Source organism: Dryobates pubescens, chromosome 6 (assembly GCF_014839835.1).
Source record: "Dryobates pubescens isolate bDryPub1 chromosome 6, bDryPub1.pri, whole genome shotgun sequence".
Lineage (NCBI taxonomy): Eukaryota > Metazoa > Chordata > Aves > Piciformes > Picidae > Dryobates > Dryobates pubescens.
Window position 1 is genome coordinate 45,609,738 of NC_071617.1, and position 19,751 is coordinate 45,629,488.

The window sequence follows — 19,751 nt, forward strand, 5'->3', positions numbered from 1 at the left end:
GAAGGTCTTTTCCAACCTGGTTAATTGTCCTCTTCTCTTCTCTTCTCTTCTCTTCTCTTCTCTTCTCTTCTCTTCTCTTCTCTTCTCTTCTCTTCTCTTCTCTTCTCTTCTCTTCTCTTCTCTTCTCTTCTCTTCTCTTCTCTTCTCTTCTCTTCTCTTCTCTTCTCTTCTCTTCTCTTCTCTTCTCTTCTCTTCTCTTTTTTCTCACACACCTATATTTCTTGTTTTCCAAATCTAAGTAATTTTCTTTTCTCCATGTGGTGGTAATAATAACAATACATCCTGGCTCTAGCAAGCTAAAATTCTCAAAGAACATCTCTTTCAAGACTGTCCTCTAGCAATAAACTATAACAAAGAGAAAATTTTGACATGTTATTTCAAAATGTGTGCCACTGCAACACATAGTGAATCCAGAGGCATGGTCCAGCCATAAGTCTTGCTTTCTGAAAGCATAAAGATAACAGCACAGGAGGTTCCCACAAGTCCTGTGAACGAGAATAAATATGGTCCCCTAGTATTTTCTTTGGGTAATTCTCATAGCTGTTGGACAGTGTCTGAGCCACAAATATCACTACTAGTTACATTGGAAACTTCCTTTCAGAGATCTGAGGATCCCTGGCATCTCCCACCTTGCTGTTTTGCTAATTCCTGAATGCTCTCAGCATCTGAACTTGGGAGACACACACTGAAACCTCCCCAGATAAAATTCTGATGTCCATTTGGGTTATATAGACTTACCCTTACATACAAGAAGGCTCACAAACTGACTGAGAACTTCTGATATGGCTTATGGTGTGTTTTAACAGAAATTTCAAAAGAGGGTAATTGAGCCATGGAGATCTTACTCTTACTTATAGAACTTACAGAAGATCTTAGTTATAGAAGATCTTACTTACAGAACTTTAGTCATTAGACAAAACTTCTATAAGTAAGCAGGGCCCTGCTTTTATGACAGCTCTTCCCCCTCCTCTCCACACAAAGGTATGATGTTCATTGCAGAAATGAAGTTGGTTGGAGTTCACTTTAACTATAGAATAGAACAGAATTAATCAGGTTGGAAAAGACCTTTGAGATCATCAAGTCCAACCTATCACCCAACACCATCTAATCAACTAAACTATGGCACCAAGCACCCCGTCCAGCCTCTTCCTAAACACCACCAGTGATGGTGACTCTACCACCTCCATAGGCAGCACATTCCAATGGCCAATCTCTCTTTCTGGGAAGAACTTCTTTCTAACATCCAGCCTAAACCTCCCCTGGCACAGCTTGAGACTGTGTCCTCTTGTTCTGGCGCTGGTTGCCTGGGAGAACCCCCACCTGGCTACAGCCTCCCTTCAGGCAGTTGTAGAGAGAAATACGGTCTCCTCTGAGCCTCCTCTTCTCCAGGCTAAGCAACCCCAGCTATGATCCAGGTATAGCTTCTATCCACATTCCTGTTTTCTGAAGAGAGAGTAAGGGGAAGGAACATAGCATGCCTAACACTAATAAATAGGAAATTTAAATGAAGGTGTTATGACATGAGCTTAATTTGTCTCATGTGATAAAAATAATTGCCTTTCAGAGGAAACCCACACATGAATTAGAAAAGCAAGGGAAAGGGGAAAAAAAATTAAAAAAGAAAAATATACAGCTGAAAGGCCAGAGAAAGTGACTGATTGAAAACAGATCTGACAGGAATAGGCATCTGAAGCAACTATTCACCATCAAGTGCAAGCGTGCATCAACTCATGACAAGTGAGTTTTAAAGTGTCAGGACTCCATGGCTAGTACGTTCCTGCTAATCATATCAAGGCACCACAGAATGAGGGCAAGGATCAGTTTCCATATTTACTACTCAGTGATAACATTTTAAAAGTGTCCTTTCATGGATTTGTTTTACTCATCTGCTTCTGGGTAGATGCCACACTCCTGATGCAAGCAATCGATTTAAGTTTTAGTGCAATCTAAAGGTATTTTAGCATATTCCTCTTGGCTGTTTAGGTAAGGGATCAAACTTGTCCCCTTCAAAAACCCTGTGTAAGAGGAGCACCCCCCCCCCATTTCCTGCTCTCTGTGATGCATTTCTGAAGAACAGAATCCCTCTGAAATTTTACTGCTTGAGACTTCTTCTTTAATATGACATATGATTATTACCTCAGTTTCATTGCAGCAGAAGATATCAGAATGAGTATAAAATTGTGGATCTAGGTCAGCAAGGGCTGGAGCTGGATTAAATAAAGTCTTTACTGAAAAAAAGAAAAAGAAAAAGAAAGTCTAAATCTCTAATGATTTAGATTCATAAACCATCGCCTGAAACAGCATTGTGGTTAAATCACTGCCCCTGATGTTTATTATTAACACACAAATGGCTCTCAATTTATATGCCCTCATTTTACAGAACTACTAAAAAATGTTTATTATATTAAAGTTCCTTTTTAATTCATGTGCAGCCACCTGTCATGATGGGAACATGACAGAAGAGTAACAGAAAAAAATAACCAAGAAATTAAGTTAAAAGTCAAAAGGGAAAAGAAATTCCATTGACATCACTGTAAACTGTTGAACTGATGCTGCTTCTTCCAGGATATTAATAAGTTTTACAAGAACTGATAGTTCCAGACTGCTTTTGGGTTTGGGTTTTTGTGTGTGTGTTGTTATCTGTGTTCTGTAGGTGGGAGATGGTAACAATATCAAAATTGTCTGTGGCAGGTGGCAGGATGACACACCAGTGTTGGAAGGATGGGGTGATAGTAAGGGCCTCCAAACTGTTGCACTGAAGCATGCTGTGAACACTGCAGCAAAGGCAAGCTCTTACAGAGCTGAACCAAAGGCCTCTGAGGTAATAGGAGACAGAAAGGTAGCTCCCACGAAGCACCTTGGGGGAACAGTGGGGTGCCCCTCTAATAAGGTGACATGGCTGCCAGCCCAGCTGAAGTGCCTCTACAGCAATGCACACAGCATGGGCAACAAACAGGGGGAGTTGGAAACCACCCTGCTACAGGAAAGCTACGACATGGTGGCAATTACAGAAACTTGGTGAGGCGAATTCTATGACTGGAGTGTGGCTATCAATGCCTACAAGCTGTTCAGAAAGGACAGGAGAGGAAGAAGGGCTGGAGGTCTTGCCCTCTATATAAAGAATTGGATAGAGTGCAAGGAGTCATCACTAAAGAATAGCCATGAGCAGGGTGAAAGCTTATGGGTAAGTATTAGGGATCAGGACAACAAAGGGAGCTTTGTGGTAGGAGTCTACTACAGGCTGCCCGACCAAGCGGAGCCTATTGATGAAGCCTTCTTACTCCAGCTCAAGGAAACATCACGACCACAGGCTCTCATCCTTCTAGGGGATTTTAACCACCCTGACATCTGTTGGAAAAGGCAATCCAGGAGACTCCTAGAGTGCCTAGATGACAACTTTTTAAGACAAGAAGTTAACAGCCCTACCCGAGGGGATGTGTTGTAGGACCTGTTGGTCACAAATGCAAGTGAAGTCATCAGGAATGTCCAAGTTGATGGCAGCCTGGGCTGCAGCGATCGTGTGCTAGAACAGTCCACTGTACTCAGGGATATTTAGAATAGAATAGAACATTTAGAATAGAACAAACCAGGTTGGAAGAGACCTTCAAGATCATCATGTCCAACCTATCATCCAACACCACCTAATCAACTAAACCATGCAACCAAGCATCCTGTCAAGCCTCGCCCTGAACACCCCCAGCGACGGCGACCCCACCACCTCCTCAGGCAGCCCATTCCAGTGGGCAATCACTCTCTCTGTGTAAAACTTCCTCCTAACCTCCAGCCTAAACCTCCCCTGACGCAGCCTGAGACTGTGTCCTCTTGTTCTGGTACTGGTTGCCTGGGAGAAGAGACCAACCTCTGCCTCACTACAACCTCCCTTCAGGTAGTTGTAGAGAGCAATAAGGTCACCCCTGAGTCTCCTCTTCTCCAGGCTAAGCAACCCCAGCTCCCTCAGCCTCTCCTCATAGGGCTTGTGCTCCAAGCCCTTCACCAACCTTGTTGCCCTTCTCTGGACACGCTCCATATGAAGCTCATATGAAGCTCCATATGAAGCTCATGAGAGGCATAGTTAGGACTCTAAATTTCAGGAAAGGAAAATTCCAGCTCCTCAAGGAGCCAGTAAATAGGACACCATGGGAAATGTCCCTCAGGGACAAGGAAGTAGAACAGAGCTGGCAGATCTTTAAGGATGCTCTCTATAGAGTACAAGAGATCTCAATCCCTGCATGTAAGAAATTGGGCAAGGAAGGCAAGAGACCACCATGGCTGAGCTGTGACCTGCTGCTCTGACTAAAGGGTGAGTTGGGACTATACAGAAAATGGAAGAAGGCACAGGCATCCTGGGAAGACTACAGGGACATTGCCCAGTTGTGTAGGGATGAGGTCAGGAAGGCCAAGGCACAGCTAGAACTGAATTTGGCAAGGGATGTAAAGAAAAACAAGAAAGGCTTCTACAGGTACATGAACCAGAAAAGGAAGGTTAAAGAAAGCGTCCTGTCCCCACCCAGTGAGCAACAGTGGGGAACTTGTATCAACGGATGAGGAGAAGGTGGAGATTCTCAACAAATTTTTGCCTCAGTCTTCACTGGCAACCCCTCTCCTCATTGCTTTTGTATTGATGGCCCACAGGTTGGAAACCAGGGTGAAATGGTTCCTCCCACTGTAAGTGAAGACAAGGTATGTGACCATCTGGAGAACCTGAAGTCCATGGGGCCTGATGAAAAGCATCCCAGAGTCCTGAAGGAATTGGCTGATGTAGTTGCCAGGGCACTCTCCATGGTATTTGAGAAGTCCTGGCAGTCAGGTGAGGTCCCTGGGGACTGGAAGAAAGGAAACATTACAGCCATTTTTAAAGAGGGTAGAAAGGAAGACCCTGGGAACTACCAACCTGTCAGCCTCACCTCTGTGCCTGGGAAGATCATGGAACAGATCCTCCTAGATGCCATGCTGAGGTTCATGGAGGACAGGGAGGTGATTTGAGACAGCCAGCATGGCTTTACCAGGGGCAAGTCCTGCCTGACTAACCGTATAGCTTTCTATGATAAAGTGACTATGTCAGTATATAAGGCAAAACCTATGGATGTCATCTATCTGGACTTGAGGGAGCTGGGGGTGTTCAGCCTGGAGAAGAGTAGGTTCTGGGGAGACCTGATAGCAGCCTTCCAGTACCTGAGAGGGGCCTGCAGGAAGGATGAGGAGAGACAGGACAAGGAGCAATGGCTTCAAAATAGAGAAGGCCAGATTTAGGTTGGATATCAGGAAGTTCTTCACTATGAGAGCTCTTCACAAGGAGGTGGTTGAGGCCCCTTCCCTGGAGATATTCAAGATGAGGCTTGACAAGGCCCTGGGCAACCTGATCTAGTAGGGGATGTCCCTGCTGACTGTGAGAAGGTTGGACTGGATGACCTTTGGAGGTCCCTTCTGGCCTGGATCATTCTACGATTGTATGATTCCACATGAAGAAACAGTGGTATGGAGTAATGAAGGGCATGTCCAGACAAGTAGTTAAATGTGCTTCTGAATGTGTTACCTAACTTGCTGAAACTGCCACATTATAAAACTGTAGTGCAGACAGGGCATTGTACATTTTTAATACGCTATCTGTCAGAGCTAGACCTAAACTGCACATGTGGTGGAATAGGAAAGTTAACTTTAAACTGTAGCCTAAGGCCTTGCATAACAGCAGAAAAGGTTTGTCATGAGGACAGTAGAAGTGACTTACTGTTAATACAGGAAGTCTGCAGAGTTGGTTTATCATTTTGCCAATTTTATGATGAGTACTTCTGTGTCTTAACCACAAGGCCATCATTTTTACATAAAGTACCCTCTCCTCCTTCAGAAATAGTCCTTATAGTAAGTGATCAAATCTTCCAACCTGGATATGTGAATTTCAGTCCTAAACTCATATTTAGACCCTAAGCTATAGCATATAATATTCAGACACCCTGAACACTTCAGGGTTAATGCCCTAAAAAAGAAAGACACACAGAGACTTCTGAAATCTGAATACTGAGAAGTTTAAAAGATGACCTTTTTGATTAATACTCTGAAACATTTGGCCTTTGACTGTACAACTTTAGCATGTCTCGCTACCTGTCTCATTAAAAGAGTATTAAAGTGAAAAAGACATTTACTGAGAAGTTAGAAAAATGCCAGGATTAGGATTTCCAATGAAATCTTAATTGGGCTGCCTTATATTATTATAATACAGTACATTATTACAATACAGTATGTATTATAATAAACTCTTTAATTATATGATCACACACCACTGAAAAACAGCATGTGATCACGTAATTAAAGACTGCAACACAATGCATATGCAGAAAGGAGACAAATTAAGGTTTCACAGGCAACCTTAACTCTTGCATTTCCTATTTGCTGAACTGCAACCCTAAGTCTTTTTTTTTTCCCACACAAATCTTTAAGGTATACTGCCCGAGGTAACATAAACAAAGAGTACATACTGGAAAATAACTGTCATGTGGTATCATACTGACATATACAGGAGCAGCACTGGAAGTGTTTGAGCTTGGGTTTTAAGTAGCATGGACTCCTCATGAGCAGGGGTGTAATACATTACTATTAGTTTGCTCCTATATGTAATATCTTCTGAAGCAGGAGGGAAATAGAGGAACAGTAAGATTCTCTTTCAGGATACAAAGAACATGACTTGCAAACAAGGTATTCTCTTTGGTCCCCCAAATACCAAATTATTTTCTGCCAAATTCTTTCCCTTTGCAAAGATCCATTCTCCTCTGATTTCCAGTCTTTGTGGCTTCTTGCATAGGCACTATGCAATAGTAACCTTTTTCACTCAACTTTCATGACATTGTATCTCTTCACACACCCCCTCCTACTGTTTTCCCCCACTTACAGTACCCACAGCCTACTTCCTGACTACCCTCTAAACTTGTATCTCCATCCAGCAAATCTTATTGCCTGTTCCAATTTTGTTCCCCTTTCAGTTTCTCTTTTCTTTTTTCCTCTGCCACCTCCAAAATCAAACAAATCCCTCCAACACCTCTGTTACCTGACACCTATTCTCCCTCCCCAGCATTCTCATCCATCTTTGTTTCGTTCGTATTTGAATCAATCAAGCTCCTGCTCTGCACATTCTGGGCCTACAAGAGATCTTTAACAATATCAAATATTTTGCCTTAAACCAGATTCAGGACTGTCGTAGGTTAATGCCCATTCTGAAAACAAAGGGGAGAGGGCTTGCGAGTGCTTTGCCCTCCCTGCAGAGCATTTTCCCCCTGGGAAGCTGAGTCTGTTCCACTCCCCGCTCCCTGCCCAGATAGGGTATAAAAGGGAGGGCATTGGAGTCATTAGCTCTCCTTTTTGGCTCCTGCCTCTCCTGAACAAGAGCTACTGCAGCTGCCTTCCTGCTCCCCTGCCACATGGTCTGGCCCGATTCTTCTCCCTGCTACATCCACGCCTCTTCAAAGAGACTGGTTTTGTATTCTTATTTTTACCACATCCATTCTTGTTCCTTACCCTTGTGAATCCCTCCTGTTATTGTTTTATACATATATATATTTTAAAGAAAATTCTTTACCTCTCTACTTCCAAGCCAACTCCAAAGTATTTCTTGGATTTGCTCCTTCCCTTTCTTTTCCTCTCTATTGGGAAAGAGGAGGGGGGAGCGGGGGAGCAATTCACAGCCTTGCTGCCATCTGAGCCCTTAAATCCCACTTAAGGCTCAAACCACCACAATGATGTTTGCTGAACAGAAGGAAAGGGTTCTTGCCTATGTGTCCACTTTTTTTTCTCCATTTTACTGTTTGTTTCGTTCTGTAAGAATGAAGAAAACCAATAAAAATCCTCAACCTTTGAAACAGAGGTTTGAGGCATCTGGTTATGCATCTGTTTTAAACAAAAATAAGTCTAGTGCACATCCTAGCACACGGTGCTGCATTATACATGAGGTTAAAGAAAGGAAATGGCATTAACAATTTACAGTTGGGTAAGGATAGATTTTTACAGTGTTACAAACTCAGCTGTTTACTTAGATTTGATTGCACATGACATTTGAACATGTGTAGCCTACTGCTTTCAAGTAGAAGCAACCAAAGCTTTCCTGATACAACAACTGTGCAACGGTAACAGACTGGCAGTGAAGAACCATAGCTGGCCTGCAGTTAACTACTTTATATTGTGCTCTCTGTAGCTGCTAAATGCTTGCCTGCCTGTTGTGTGTATCAGGTTTGCTTTTTTTAATTGCTTTTATGAAGAATCCTCTCTTTTCCTCTGTCACAGGCTGGCATCTTGCCATATGAGGGTGACAGAAGTGTGAAGCATCTCACCAAACCCAAGAAGAGAGTTAGAAGTAGACAAAATAAGTCATGGGTATTGACTCACGATTCAACTAGAGTCCATTAACCAGTAGATTAAACATGCCTTTATCTATTTCCATAAAACATAAAGAAAAAATTTAGTAAGCTCTGTTCCCCCCACATAAATGGTATGCATTCCAAGCTAGTTTTCTAAATGTATGAATTTTATTTAGACTTGTATGAAGCCAGTTTTGCCACTTCAGTCAAAATAATTTTTCCTCATGTACAGCTCTGTTTATAGAGTTGATTACCACTGCAGTTTCAGAGCCACTCTCTTCCAGCTTTCTCCATCTCACATAGCCACCTGTATTAGCACAAAATACATGCACATGATGCATAAAGTTCTGCTACGCCTGGAATCTTCACCAGTGATCACAACAGGTGCACAACAGATCTTGGTGCAGAAGGAGGATTGAAAAGTCAGCAGTCCCTATGTGCTAAATCTACTGGAGCAAGCCTGGGTCCAGCTGCAAGGAACCAGTTAGTTCTGATTCAAGTCTGATCCAGGGATGGCCCTGACCAGCTGTGTGAGTGACCATGTTATGAGCTGTGCCATCCCAGTGTTATCTTCTGGACAGATATAAACAACATATTTTTAATCTCACATCGATGCCTCACTTGAATAATTATATATTTAGTGTTCAAATAGTGTGATAATTGTGCTTGATTAACCAAAACCATTACAGACACTTAACAAAAACATCATGTCAGTAGTGAAGCCCCACCCTGTTCAAGCAAAATGGCAGCTTTTATCTACATATATATATATATATCATAGAATCATAGAATCAATAAGGTTGGAAAAGACCTCAGAGATCACCAAGTCCAACCTGTCACCCAACACCTCATGACTACTAAACCATGGCTTCAAGTGCCACGTCCAGTCCACTCTTGAACACCTCCAGAGATGGTGACTCCACCACCTCCCTGGGCAGCACATTCCAATGGCAAATCTCTCTTTCTGTGAAGAACTTCTCCCTAACATCCAGCCTAAACCTCCCCTGGTGCAGCTTGAGACTGTGTTCTCTTGTTCTGGTGCTGGTTGCCTGGGAGTAGACACCAACCCCCACCTGTCTACAACCCCCAGCCTCCTGATAGGGTTTGTGCTCGAGACCTCTCCCCAGCCTCATTGCCCTTCTCTGGACACGTTCAAGAGTCTCAATGTCCTTCTTAAATTGAGGGGCCCAGAACTGGACACAGAACTCAAGGTGTGGCCTAACCAGTGCTGAGTATATGCTACATTGAAGGGGCAATGACCTACATTTAAAAGTGCAGCACAGTGACAATTTATTAATAATGTCACAGACCATGACTCTATTCAATGACAGCATGCCAAGTCACAGTGAGAATTGCTGGTTAAGGATGTTAACTTATATATAGAAAACAACAGCCATGCCTACTACTGCTATGCTAGGAGAACAAGGGCATAAATTTGTTTTTGAGGTAATTTATTTAGTGTGGAACTTAAATGACTTGCATTCATTATACTTATTCTTCTCTGGAATAATACCAGTGTCAGGCCCATAGTTCCTGACCTAACAACATGACACTGTGTTTAGTCACAGCATGAAAGCAGGAGGAAAGGCAGCACCAGGGAGGTTAAAAGCGTGTGTGTTGATTTCTCATTCAAGGTAAACACTGCAAACTTTCAGAATTTAATTCAGTTTTCATTAGGATAGCATAAATTTGCTGGCTATTGTTTCACTTCTAAATAAAGCTAGTATGACAGAACAGATCACAGGATCTTATTTTAGAAGCACAATAAAGAGTATTTTTCATGCAACACAAATAAGGGAGAGAATGACTTATGTCAAATTACCTCCACTGGCACGTGCCATTTTCAGAGCTTCAAGAGAAACAGCAGGGCTTATTTCTAGCTGGCAAACAACCACTCTGGCCTTAGAGATGACATCAGAAGCCCTCTTCAGGTCTTCAAAATTTAAAAGCAGGTTGGCTCCTGGTACTATTACAATAACATTCTGTCCTAAAGAGAAAATATTGTGGGTTTTACATTAACTTTTGCAATAAAGTATGTAAGACAATTCCTTGCTTTTCTAGAACAGATTTCAGATGAGTATTTCAATTTGCTTTCCTCAAAAATACATCAACTGCTGACATTTTCAAATATCTAGAGATTTCAGAAGATAATAAAATCAATGGACTAGTGGACTAATGAATGCTATACTGTGCAACAAGGCCAGCATATGTTTATGTTTCTTTGGGAAAAGTCATGTATAGGCTCTTCTTTTCTCTTTTCTTTTCTCTTTTCTTTTTTCTTTTCTCTTTTCTTTTCTTTTCTTTTCTTTTCTTTTCTTTTCTTTTCTTTTCTTTTCTTTTCTTTTCTTTTCTTTTCTTTTCTTTTCTTTTTTCTTTTCTTTTCTTTTTTCCTTTTTTATTTTCTTTTTCTTTTCTTTTCTTTTCTTTTCTTTTCTTTTCTTTTCTTTTCTTTTCTTTTCTTTTCTTTTCTTTTCTTTTCTTTTCTTTTCTTTTCTTTTCTTTTCTTTTCTTTTCTTTTCTTTTCTTTTCTTTTCTTTTCTTTTCTTTTCTTTTCCCTCCCCTCCCCTTCCCTCCCTTCCCCTCCCCGTCCCTCCCCTCCCCTCCCCTCCCCTCTCCTCTCCTCTCCTCTCCTCTCCTCTCCGAACCTCTCCTCTCCGAACCTCTCCTCTCCGAACCTCTCCTCTCCTCTCCGAACCTCTCCTCTCCGAACCTCTCGTCTCCTCTCCGAACCTCTCCTCTCTGAACCTCTCCTCTCCGAACCTCTCCTCTCCTCTCCGAACCTCTCCTCTCTGAACCTCTCCTCTCCGAACCTCTCCTCTCCGAACCTCTCCGAACCTCTCCTCTCCGAACCTCTCCTACTATAAAGCAGCACTGTGCTAGTCACAGTGGAGATGGGAGACATACAGAAAGGCTGAATGGTCCAGTATCACTTGGAAGAAAAGAGCATCAGGGATTATTGAGTTCATATGCCAAAAATGCCATAGAAAGTTTCATTTCCCATCATCTGGAAACAGATAATATTTCACACAGCTATGAAAATTAAGTGTTCTTTCAATTCCATAGAGGCAGGCTTGCTTGTTTATGCACAACACTTCAAGCTAGGGCCCCTGTTTTGAATTGGCTTGCCACCAAAACCTGGAAAGATAATGCCTGTGGCTAATGAAAGGTTTATCAGAAGTGACTAAAGAAGGTGGGTGACAGATTCTTCTGCATGTAAAGCTGGCCAGCAGAATGGTCGAGGTGCAGCTGTACGTGCAGAAGCACAGCAGTATCTCAAAGCACACCTAAGATCCCTTTAATTCTCCTAGTTTGTTTAAGTTAGGTGAGGAGGTTCATTTACGTAGGTTCCAAATACTATTTTTCCTCAGACATGCAAGTTCCCTTCTTTAATTGCAGTTTCTTTGTTTCATTCTTTCTTTTTTTTAATCTCTGTTACAACATCTATAGACCTTCAGGCATGGGTGCCTTCAAATTAAAATTTATTATTAATCACTCAGGTATTAAATTCAATAAGTCAGTTGTTCCTTGATTTACAGGCTCAGCACGCCCCCGCTGAAGATTCCTTTAAGGACTGCCAATCATTTAAGCCTACCAATTCTGTAATGAAGTGAATTGCTCTGTAAATAAATATTTATGTCTTTAAATACATTATTTTTGTTGAATGTGACTTCAAAGTTCTTTGAACAAGAAACGTGCAAAGCTTGTCTCCCTAAATATGTCCTGAAAAGAAAGCAGGACAATGGAAAGAATAATACAGTGATCTCAGAGGGAGGGGCCCAAGCTTTCCAAAGCAATTCTGCTGTCAATGGTTTGGTACAGAGCAGCTGCATATGAAAAGCAAAACCTCAGCATTTAAAGCCAACGCCCTGCTTTTCAACAGACAATGATGGGCATCTTGGATTTAAAAAAAAAAGGAAAAAAGGAAAAGAAAAAACCTTCTGCAACAAGTAGACGCTATCAAAGATACCTGAATTCTGCCGAGAAAACAGTCAAAGGCAAATTGCACGCATTTTGCCAAGCATGGGTTTTGAAAGCTTATGCTGTGCAGCAGTGCAAACAATAAAAGGCAGGGAAGCAGAGGAACAAAAATACATTTCATTGCTGCATGGACTCTGTACTACCTCTATCCACATGTCTTGCTGCATTATCTTGTTGAACTATTTAGCTGTACTGACATGTATATTATTATTAGACTTCAGAGCTAATGGCCCAAGGTGATAAGGAAGGCTGTTTGCTCCAACCCATATGTGCAAATTCAAGATAGACCATGCTGCACTGCATCACAGTCAGAAGATTTTCTGACTACAAAAGGTCATAGACATAAAGTCTGCTTTCAAAACTGCCAGGGAAATACAGCACCTACTGCAGTGTAACAGTCAAGATGGGCTTAACCCAAGCTGGAGGGAAAAAGCCACGTTCTGTTCTTCACTATATACACCACACTTACTGTGAATGGCAGCAGTCACCACAAACTTAACACCAGCGTGCATGACAGCAGAATCTGGACCCACAGCCATGAATACCAGAATTTTGTAATACCACCAACCACTTTGCTGAAAGCAATTGTTTCTTGCCAGGAAAATCAGGTGGGAAATCAGCGCTAGAGACAACAGAATTAAAGACACAGGGCAAAGAAGGGTGGATTTCACCTCCTACAGCATTATACACTTTTTAAAGCTTAAAAAATAAATAAATCCTACTTTCTAGAAAATTCTAATTTAAATTAAATGTCTAGGTTCCTTCAAAAAGGAGGAGGGAAGCATTTTAAGTCTTACATATCTTAGATATCTATTTGAGGAAATGCCTATGTATCTCTGTTAACTCTAGGTGAAGCCTTAAGCAGTACACCTAACTTCGAAACAGCTCAAGTGAGCTAAAATGTTACCCACACCGAAAGAGGAAAATACACTTCCTGCATTACAGTTAACTCTGAAATGTCTTTACCACATTACAGTTAACTCTAAAATGTCTTTACCTAAACTAAGAATACTCAGGTTTGATACAATTTTAAGTGTTGCAGACGTATTAAGCACCACAGCTGATACAAGCTAGAACAGATAAATGAAGCTGATAGGCTTGTGCAAGCTTACACCAGCTAAGAATTGGCTCCAATCAACACTTAAAACAGTATGAAAGTTGCATATGTAAGTACCATCCTCAGCTGGGCTTCTAAACTTGCTACTGTCACTTCTTAGAGTGGTCAGTAGCTCCAAGTAGATATTGTTTTCACAGGTGTCATTTTATAGACACCATTAGCTGAGAATTGCCAGTGCAATAATTAAAGGCACACCAATAAACACCATGGAGCAAAAACTCTTCACTTTTTTCATTGGCCTAAAAGCCATCAGCAGTGCTTAGAACTCACCAAAATCTCAATGATGCAACTGTAACAATATCTGTAGAATTTCTGCATAATAATTCATAGAGTGAAAAAGAAGATTGTATTTGTGACCAGAAAAGAACATGACAAGAAAAACATTTGCTGCCAAATCACACAGTTCATGACTATGAGGGTAAGTTCTGGGTGTGTCACGGTATCATAACTTCTATGCAGTTACTTGGTAGAAGCATTGAATAATCTTGTACACAAAATATACAAGCTCATGATGAATGTCAATACACAGAAATTCTACAAAAACTCAGGTAGCATTTTTTTCACAACCCTGAAGGTTCAAAACAAAGATTTTTCTCTTTGGAAAGCATAATTCAAATAAGCTGGAATTTGTATTCTAAGCTTGCCTTCTTTACTTAGCCTTATCTAAATATGTATTTTAAATGTTTTTCTACCAGTAGTGCTTTGGTATTGAAGGTATACTCACCTACAAAATAATGCCTATTCACTGTTCATGATTGATTGATACCTTTATCATAAAGTCAGCACAGCGCCTATCTCAAGCGAGGGTTATCTTCCAGTGTTCTGTGTAGGTGAACTGTAAGTCCTAACTTGCAGTAGACAACAACACTTTAATCATGACCTGCCAACCTCTATTGTCCCTCTGCTAAATTTTTGCTATGAACATGGAAGTTGTCAGACTGGTTCAATTCCCTGGTTCAGTCAGGCCAGCTTAATGGCACTGTCAACAGTCAGTACCAGATAGAGACAAAGCTGCAATAAACTTCACAGATAATAGTGTAAAAAATTATCCATAAAGTGCTGTTTGGTTGGTTTTTTCTCCCTATATGTGTATGTAAAAGTACAAAACATATCATTACTTTATGGAGTCCTTACCACTCAACAATACATTATGAGCAGAAGGAGTGCTAAGTGGCAGAGCTAGTAGAGGTAGGGTCAAAGGGGAAACAAAACCTGGGGTTCAAAGTGGTGAAATGCGCTTCAAACAAAATGTCCTAAGAAAAACTGCTGGATGTACCAGCTTTTCTCCTTGAGAGACAAAGTACAGATTCCAAGTGTACAGGCTACTGGTAAATGGAAGCTTGTGTTTAGTCAAAACCTATCTGAAGAGGCAGTTGCACAAAAGAGAACGACTGAAAGGAACACAAGAATCATAGAATCATAGAATCAATAAGGTTGGAAGAGACCTCAGAGATCATCAAGTCCAACCTGTCACCCAGCACCTCATGACTACTAAACCATGGCACCAAGTGCCATGTCCAGTCCCCTCCTGAACACCTCCAGGGATGGTGACTCCACCACCTCCCTGGACAGCACATTCCAATGGCCAACAACTATCTCTGTAAAGAACTTTCTCCTCACCTCCAGCCTAAACTTCCCCTGGCACAGCTTGAGACTGTGTCCTCTTGTTCTGGTGCTGATTGCCTGGGAGAAGAGACCAACCCCCTCCTGGCTACAACCTCCCTTCAGGTAGTTGTAGAGAGCAATAAGGTCTCCCCTGAGCCTCCTCTTCTCCAGGCTAAACAACCCCAAGGTTCTAAAAATATTTCTGCATGGATTTCTGAGACATAGCCCAGAGGGAAACTTTGCAGCATCTCTGAACTGCCTGCTTTCCAGAGCAGTACTATAAACCTGTTAAATATCTCTCCACCATTTTGCATGAAAGCAGGGATTCAACTTCTCTGTCTTCTATTGACACTACAGTGCATTGTCCCAGAATATAATTGAGCTTGAAGAGTATCAAATATGCCTGATAATTTTCAAACTTTTAGTACTTTGCCATTACAGTGAGTGAGTTATGGCTGTACAGTTCAGTAACCAGTAAAAATCTTTGCAAAAATTCAGTAGCACCAGCTAGACACACATAGGTAACATCAAGGAACGTTTACTTTAGAGGCTCCACTAACTGTGCTCTCTGCAGCTTCTTTCCTTCTGCTGTTGCTCATAGTCTGCTCCCTCTACTTGAGTATCATTCCTACTTCTGCCTGTGACTTTACTCAACTGACTTGACTGGTATTTTTTCCAAGTATGGATACTAGGAAAGAATTGGTGAAATGAAGTGCAGGTTAGGCGTGTGAAACTGCAGCAATTAAAACTCGGTGATTCTGAGAGATGAGACCTATGTTTTCATTTGTCCCTCTTAACATAAAACACCATCAGCAACCCCAGCTTCAACAGCCATGCTTTTAACTATAATTTGAACTAGCAGAAACTGCTTTACATCAGTGCACTGAATGCTGTGGTGTTTCAGCTATGCCAGCACAACTACTGTGGTAAAACAGGCAAGTGTAGACAAGTACTTTGAAAAGCGCTGCAAAACCTGTTTAGGTCAAATCAGCCAGATTTCTACAAGGGAAAAAAAAAGTGTCTCTTCCAACAGCAAAGCACCTAAGCACTGCTACTTTATTGCAATTTACTCAATTTGGGAGCCAGATGGTTTTAGAGAGAAGTAACAAGCAGCACCATTACCAATTCCATGCATCTGTTTGCTTTATTGCATAGTTTTGACCGGGTTTGCTCTTCTACTAGATATCAAGTGAAATCTGAGGACAGCAGTAATTTAATTTAGCATTTTTTTAGTTCCTGAAAGAAACAAACTACATGACATTATACATTATTCATCTCACTACATGAAGCACAAGACTATCAAAGACCTTTCATATTGACACTTCATGTGAGATGGCCCACTGTGAACCTCATGGCACTTTAACAGTCAGTTTCCCTTTCCTGGTGGTTATAAAGGTTTTAGAGCCATAAAATGGTTTTGTGTCTTGTACATCAGAAAAATTAATTGTGTTCTAATTTGAGCAGGTCATCCAGACCATGTTTGTCTTAACTGGTCTTGCATACGAATTAGGATGTAGTAAGACTGCTTCTTATTCAACTGCTCTGGGATGTAGTAAGACTACTTCTTATTCAACTGTTCTGGACCTAGTGCAACATAGTGCAAAACATGGTTACATGTACAAAGCAGCAAGGCCTGGGAATGCACTGCAGGATTCTCACAGTCTCTCCTACTTTCAATGGCCTGAGTACTGACTGTCATGCAAGGTTTTGATTAATCTTACTTAGGGAAAAGCTAAATTTACATCTCCAATGCATTTGCCTAGTTTCCCTGAATGTTCTGCATAGACTTTCTGTAGTCACAGTGCCTTCCCAGGTTTGCTCCTGGAGTGAATAGTCACGTTTCCTTTTTCATTTTGAGCTGTAGCCCGATGTACTACCATCAGGTTGCAAAGGAGCTCCTTAAGTTGATGTGTCAGCTAAGTTGGGGTAGCCGTTCAAATGAAGGCTCTTAGCTGCACCAAAAAATTAACTATTCCACTTGCACTTAATTTGTTATTTTTGCACAGACATTATTAGTCCTGAGCTCTGTATTTTGATCCAGACACATATACTTCTTCCAGGGGATCTCAGTTGCACAACTTGCTTTGGGAAAAGATACACTGAAAGTTTTCAGAGAATAATTTAGCAATCTTGATGAAAAATATGAAAAGAAGACAAATCTTCTCTTCTTCTCCTGCAATATGAGAGCAAAGGCATGGGCTAAGGAAAATTAACACAGAAAAAGCCATTATGCCATTTCACTGTGTATTTATCACTCACAAACTGTGGTAATAATACAAGATCAACATAAATATTTCTACTTATACTAAGAACAATTATTTTCCTGATTCAGGGTATAATGACTCAGTGTGCGGAGGAGGCAAACCCTTTCTTCACATTTTAAGTGCTGCGTAAGTTGAAGTGGAAAAGGAGAGCTTTATCCTTCTTCTACACTATGCTATGGCTATACAGAGTAAAACTAGACAGACAAGCTGGCTGATTCAGCTATGGCTATCACACTGCATCTGATTCCGCTGCTTTAAGGCACCTCATCTAATAAAAGAAGTACAACCAAGTGTGAATACGATCATGAAAAAAAGGAAACATGTAGAAAAAATAATTCTACAATTAAGTGACAAGGCAAAGGTTTCTTTCATGGCTGTAGAGGCAGAATGAAGAGGACAATTCAGAGCAGAAATATGTACCTTCACTGTTGACAATTATTGAAGCAGTTCCAGTAGCAGCATCTGTAGTCTGACCTACAAATGCTAAGAAAGGGAAAAGTTACAGCATGCATTAGTTCAATACATTACTTGCAGCCAATAGCATGTGATGCAGCTTAATTGAATTAAATCTAAAATGAACCCATAACCTCCAGCAATTTTAAAATGCTAATTACTCTTTCATGTGCAACAATGCCAGAGAAGCTAACAACAACAAAAAGTGTTAATTTACACCCACAAAACAGAAATGCAAGTCCAACATTCTTTAATTTGTCTATATCTCTGCTTTAGAGAAAGCATGTTATTTATGCAGCCTTCTCAAGCACTTTACTTCTACATGGAAATATTTCTTTCATCCCATGAGCAACAACACTGCAGAAAACAAAAATACTAAAAGAACTGTAGTAGAAAACTGTCCAAAAATTTGATATTCTTTTTTTCTATACACAAGAAATATATTTGAGAAGCCCCCCCAACTACTTTATACACTTCGGTGACTTTTTGTTCAAGAAGCTCTGGTGTTCTAACATTTCAGAACAGATAGGTTGCTGGGCTAAAGCTCACTGCTTCTTTCTCAAGTAGCCAATGGAAAAGTTTGCTCAAAATTGAGCAAGGATGAAAAAACACATAACATCATGCTCATTCAATTTTGCTGAAGTATTGCAGGTACTTGCCCTGGAGGTACCTGTATCTAGTTCAGAGTTACAAGGGTCAGAGCAGAACTTTCTTTGCAATTTTATCTTCTTTTTAGCATGAGCTATTTCTGCACACTAAAACTGCAAGTAGAGAACTTAGATTTTCTGTGTTCTCAATGATTCTCCTCCAGAAAATAAGCAGCAAGCTTCCCTGATCAAATGTGGGAGAGGGAGTTACATATCAGTAAAGGTCCAAATGATCTGAGCAGCACTGGTAGCTGATAGGCTGTAGAAAACCAAAAGACTGGGAAAAGGAAAGATTACAAAACAGATTGAAAATGGACAGAAAAGGTGTTAGGGTGATATGCTAGGAAACAGAAGAACAAAATCAATAAAACCCACGTATGACAAGGAACTAGAATATTAAAGTTAACAGAACTGCCATTACAGCAAACTTTCCATGCAGTACCTGGTATCCTTATGTATAACAGAGTGATATGCTGAGATGAAAACGCAGGAACTGAAATAAGATGGTCCTAAGCAAAAAGGTCTGTGCACATTGAATTAGCCTTGCCTCCAAATCTTGAAATGCAAGTTGGGATTCCAGACAGCCTTAACAGCAGTACATCCTGTCTTCCTCCAGGGCTGATCAATGTAAGGGGTGACAATCTAAAATGTAGGGGGTGACAATCTAACACCACTTTCAGGTATTTTTAACTCAGTCAGCAGAAATTGGTACCTTGGACCTAAATTTTCCAACCTTTCAATTGATGAATCTATGTAAAAATCAAATGCAGTATGATAAAACTTCTGTCATAGAATAGATAGAAATTTCCCAGTTTTCTTTTGCTGCTACAAAGACTATTTAAAAATTTATGTTAATATTGCAAGATCAATCATGAAAAAGGAGATTTATGGAATACACATTTTATTTTTATTAAGACCTATGCATTAGAAAAGCTTCATTTACATGATCAAAGACTTTATTCATGAGATAGGCTTGCTTTGGAGAGATTTAGAAATGTACACTAACAGATTGTTTTTACAGTATCTTTGCCTGGTTTCTTGTGCATGTTGGAAGATAAGCAATGAATAAGCCTAAGTATATACATTTGTGAACTATTTAGATGCTATACTGATAAGCATAATAAAAAAGCCCACAAAATACTGATAGTTCTGTTTTTAAAGCAGGATTTGAGTATTGCAGTAAATGAAGCTTGGGGCTGTATATTAAACAGAATTAATAAAGAGAATATTGAATCGCCACTTAGTGATGACTGCATCTGTCCATCCTTGTCCACCCCGAAGAAGACAAGAGTCATTCAGACAGAAACGTGACCACGCAGTTAAACAGCACGCAATAATATATTTACAC

General features: G+C 40.7%; 1 protein-coding gene across 2 annotated transcripts in view; it reads right to left on the reverse strand.

The window, feature by feature from the left end:
• Positions 1-19,751, reverse strand: part of RBKS (ribokinase) — an 87,397-nt gene that overhangs the window by 33,866 nt on the left and 33,780 nt on the right. The window contains exons 4-6 of one of the 2 annotated variants that reach the window (XM_054162429.1): positions 17,724-17,786; positions 10,162-10,326; positions 2,137-2,228 (exon numbers count right to left, since the gene is read on the reverse strand). In XM_054162429.1, coding sequence (XP_054018404.1) covers positions 2,137-2,228; positions 10,162-10,326; positions 17,724-17,786 — 320 coding nt within the window. The remainder of the gene's footprint in view (positions 1-2,136; positions 2,229-10,161; positions 10,327-17,723; positions 17,787-19,751) is intronic. The other variant, XM_054162430.1, reaches the window with a different exon arrangement.